Source organism: Aedes albopictus, chromosome 3 (genome assembly GCF_035046485.1).
Source record: "Aedes albopictus strain Foshan chromosome 3, AalbF5, whole genome shotgun sequence".
Taxonomy (NCBI): Eukaryota; Metazoa; Arthropoda; class Insecta; order Diptera; family Culicidae; genus Aedes; species Aedes albopictus.
In genome coordinates, this window is record NC_085138.1 from 93867302 (window position 1) to 93870765 (window position 3464).

Genomic DNA, 3464 nt, shown 5'->3' on the forward strand with positions numbered 1-3464 from the left:
TTTTCAGACAATTCACCGCATTGCAAATGGTTAGAGAACAGTTAAACCATAAATTTGGAAGGAAAACGAACACTGTATGTGTTGTTATTGATTTATGATCTTCCATGGTTATTTAAGCTTATGCCATATGGGTCTAGTGTATTTGAACCATTTAAAAACAAAATTGCGGTTATGCGTTCAAGATCTTTTTATTCATTAAATAATTCATTAAATAATAATCATGGTCTTTCTGATAGGATGGGCAGTGATGACTGCTGAACTTCTCCGATTCGTGACACGTCCCATTGTGGCCCCGGTGGCACCTACGGTGATGAAAACTTACTGTCGTCCTTGCTCCGGTGGGAGCGGATTTGTAGTCGCAAGAGAGTAGAGACACACATCCGATTTTTCGGGGTGCGTCTGCCTCGTTTACTTCCAGCTTGTGTAGTTAGTGACGGCCTTGGTACCTTCGGACACAGCATGCTTGGCCAACTCTCCGGGGAGCAGCAACCGGATGGCGGGTTGAATTTCCCGGGAGGTGACCGTCGACAGCTTGTTGTAGTGCGCCAGACGGGAGGCTTCGGCGGCGATGCGTTCGCAGATGTCGTTGACGAAGCTGTTCATGATGCTCATAGCCTTCGACGAGACACCGGTGTCCGGATGGACTTGTTTCAGCACCTTTTAACGTAGCTTTCCTTCCGGCGTGGCTTCTTCTTCCTCTTTTCGCCCTTCACGATAATCTTCTGAGCCTTGCCGGCGAACGACTTCTTGATGGCCTTTCCGCTTACTTTCGGTGCGGTGGTGCCAAGGGTGGTGCCGAGCTTTTCGCGGTGGTTGTCGGTCACTCTGCTATTCCTACTGGAATACGGAAGAAACTGAGCACCAAAAAAAAAACAAAATAGAAAAATCATGCAAAACTTACCCTTTTGGTCCCTATAGTTGCTTTGGACCGTTTATTTACCGAGACAAGTTTTTTTTTTCTGCAAACTGCAAAAGTTCGATCGGTACATACACCAATGTACGCAACTATTTGGCAAACTGTTGGATTTAAGTGGCATATAGTGAAATACACTTGTGTAAGTGTGTTGCGAAAATATAATCGCAAACCGTTTGAGAAAAGGTCTTTCTGTATTGCCACCATATCTCCTGAGTTGTCACCCCTATATTATTTGACCATTTCTGCACAATATGACATATTGTTACGACTTGGTATGGGTTACATAGACCGTTCTTTATGATTGAATGTTTCGAGTTTCATAGTTTCAACAGAAAAGCACCTGTTCGTGGTACAGTAACAGTAACAGATGAAGGGGACATACTGTGTAGAGTGTAATACAAATTGTATTTTTCTATGCGGGGCTATTCCAAGATCCACTCTTCTTCTTGTTAGCAAGGCAAAAAAAACGAAAAAATGCACGGAAAGTACTCGAAAAATACGTAATTCTAACCTCACATTTTAAATGTGTACTCAGTACGCCGGCGCAACCGCTGCTGTAACTTTTTTTTGGAACCGTTACACGAGCGGTCGCGTCATGTACTCAGTACACGGCATACGCTTTCTATTATGGTTTGTAGGGTTTATATGCTTTACTAGGGACAATATTGATGTCTTCGGAAAAAATGTCCAACTGGATGTTGCGCGTCTGATAGTGGACATGTGGAACCGGTCAACACGATCTGGTCCTGTCCCGGGTGTCGGAACGGCCCTCGCGGGAACCTGTTTCGTGGACATTTCAGTTATCCCGGATAAAAAATCACCATTCATTACATGGTAAATATTATTAACATATGACTGGTTTTATTGATCACAATAAAACACACAGTAGATATATTGTTACTTTTTACAATAGAAATCAAGCCCGTATAGTTCGTACAATAAGTGAACATTAGCTTTATTAGTGACTTATTGAGTTGATTGTTTTTAAATAGTTCTTTAATAATTTAAAGTCACTATCTGTAAAAAATAATTTAAGATGTTTTCATACAGTTGAAAAAGTGCCTGCAAAGTTCTCATGGACTTTTTATTAAAAAAGAATTGATTGCTCAATCACACTTAAAACAACTTGTAACAAATAAATAACAATAAATATTATTGTTGCTTGGATCATGTTATTCGACTCTGTAAAAATCAAACACAAAATCACTTGTCATATTTTTTCTAGTTTTTGTTTTAAATTTGAGTACAGTAGATGCTTCGGTTATCGAATGTTATTCGCCAAAACTGCAACGACTGACAGACGTCAAACCGTGTTAGCAGAGGAATCTCTCAATTAATAACTGAAGAAGTACTTATAGAAAACTTGCTGAAAAGCAGGTTTTATCCATTGATAACAATACAAATACAATTAGTTTAATGGGGTCAATTGAACCGATGTTAAAATAAACATGCGATAATATTTGTTGCTATGTAAACATATTTCGCCTTTGAAAAACCATAGAAATCATATTTCTCGGTAGCATTTTTCTCCAGCATTTAGAGGTACTAATGGCCACATGAATTGTGAACGATTTGGTATGTATGGATCATATGACCTGAGGTCTGACTTGTGATATTTGGCAGTTATTTGAAAAGATCGATGATAGATCTTATCAACAGCTGCCAAGCAATATATACCAGACAGACATCAGAGTGTTTGATTCTTATCATAAAATGCGCATATCATCCTGGGGGCCGTTACTGCTCGTAAATGCTGGATATCAATGTTAGAGGGAAATATAAATTCTGTAGATTTTCAAAAGCGGAAACTGCTTACAAATAACAACAAATATTATTGTATTTGTATTGTAACAACGATTCATTCGACGCCATTCAATTAATTGTATTTGTATTGTAAGAACAATGAAGAAACATTAGAATATATTGTTTTCTTTTTGAAATTGCCCTAAAAATATCTCATAAAAACACAATACATTCTATTGTTTTTCGCGGAAAAATGTATGAAAATTTTCTCAAAATTGTATGGTTAAGATACATAACGACCACCATTTTTTATTGTAAAAGTGCCATTTACCATTCGCCGAATGGTATAGAGCAATAGGGGTGATGGTGAATGTGCCGTGTAAATTACAATACGTTTAATGGTGAATATTTTTCGAAAAAATAGTGTTGTAACAATAAAATTTATCTTATTTTTATGATATTTTTTATCAGGGATGCCACCAAAACTAGGCATGCGACGGCTCTATGTTCATGATTTTTCATGTACATCATCTTAGTAACCGTGGAAAGTACAAGTACTCTTCCTTGGCCAACTCGTGGCCAACGGAATGTGCCCTGGAGGAACCTGTTTCGAGTACATTTTGACCATGACACCATAACTAGGCATGCGACGTCTCTATCTTCATGATTTTCCATATCCATCATTTTAGTAACCATGAAAAGGACCAGTAACCTCCCTGGTCAACCCGTGGCCACCGGAATGTGCCCTGGAGGAACCTGTTTCGCGGACATTTTGGCTTTGATGCCAAAACTAGGCATGCGACGA

General features: G+C 38.9%; 1 protein-coding gene across 1 annotated transcript in view; it reads right to left on the reverse strand.

The window, feature by feature from the left end:
* Positions 1-408: 408 nt before the first annotated feature.
* LOC134290285 (histone H2B-like) overlaps positions 409-3464 on the reverse strand; it is a 6727-nt gene continuing 3671 nt past the window's right edge. Inside the window, exons 2-3 of the mRNA XM_062857384.1 lie at positions 658-837; positions 409-595 (exon numbers count right to left, since the gene is read on the reverse strand). Of these exons, the coding sequence (XP_062713368.1) occupies positions 409-595; positions 658-837 (367 nt within the window). The remainder of the gene's footprint in view (positions 596-657; positions 838-3464) is intronic.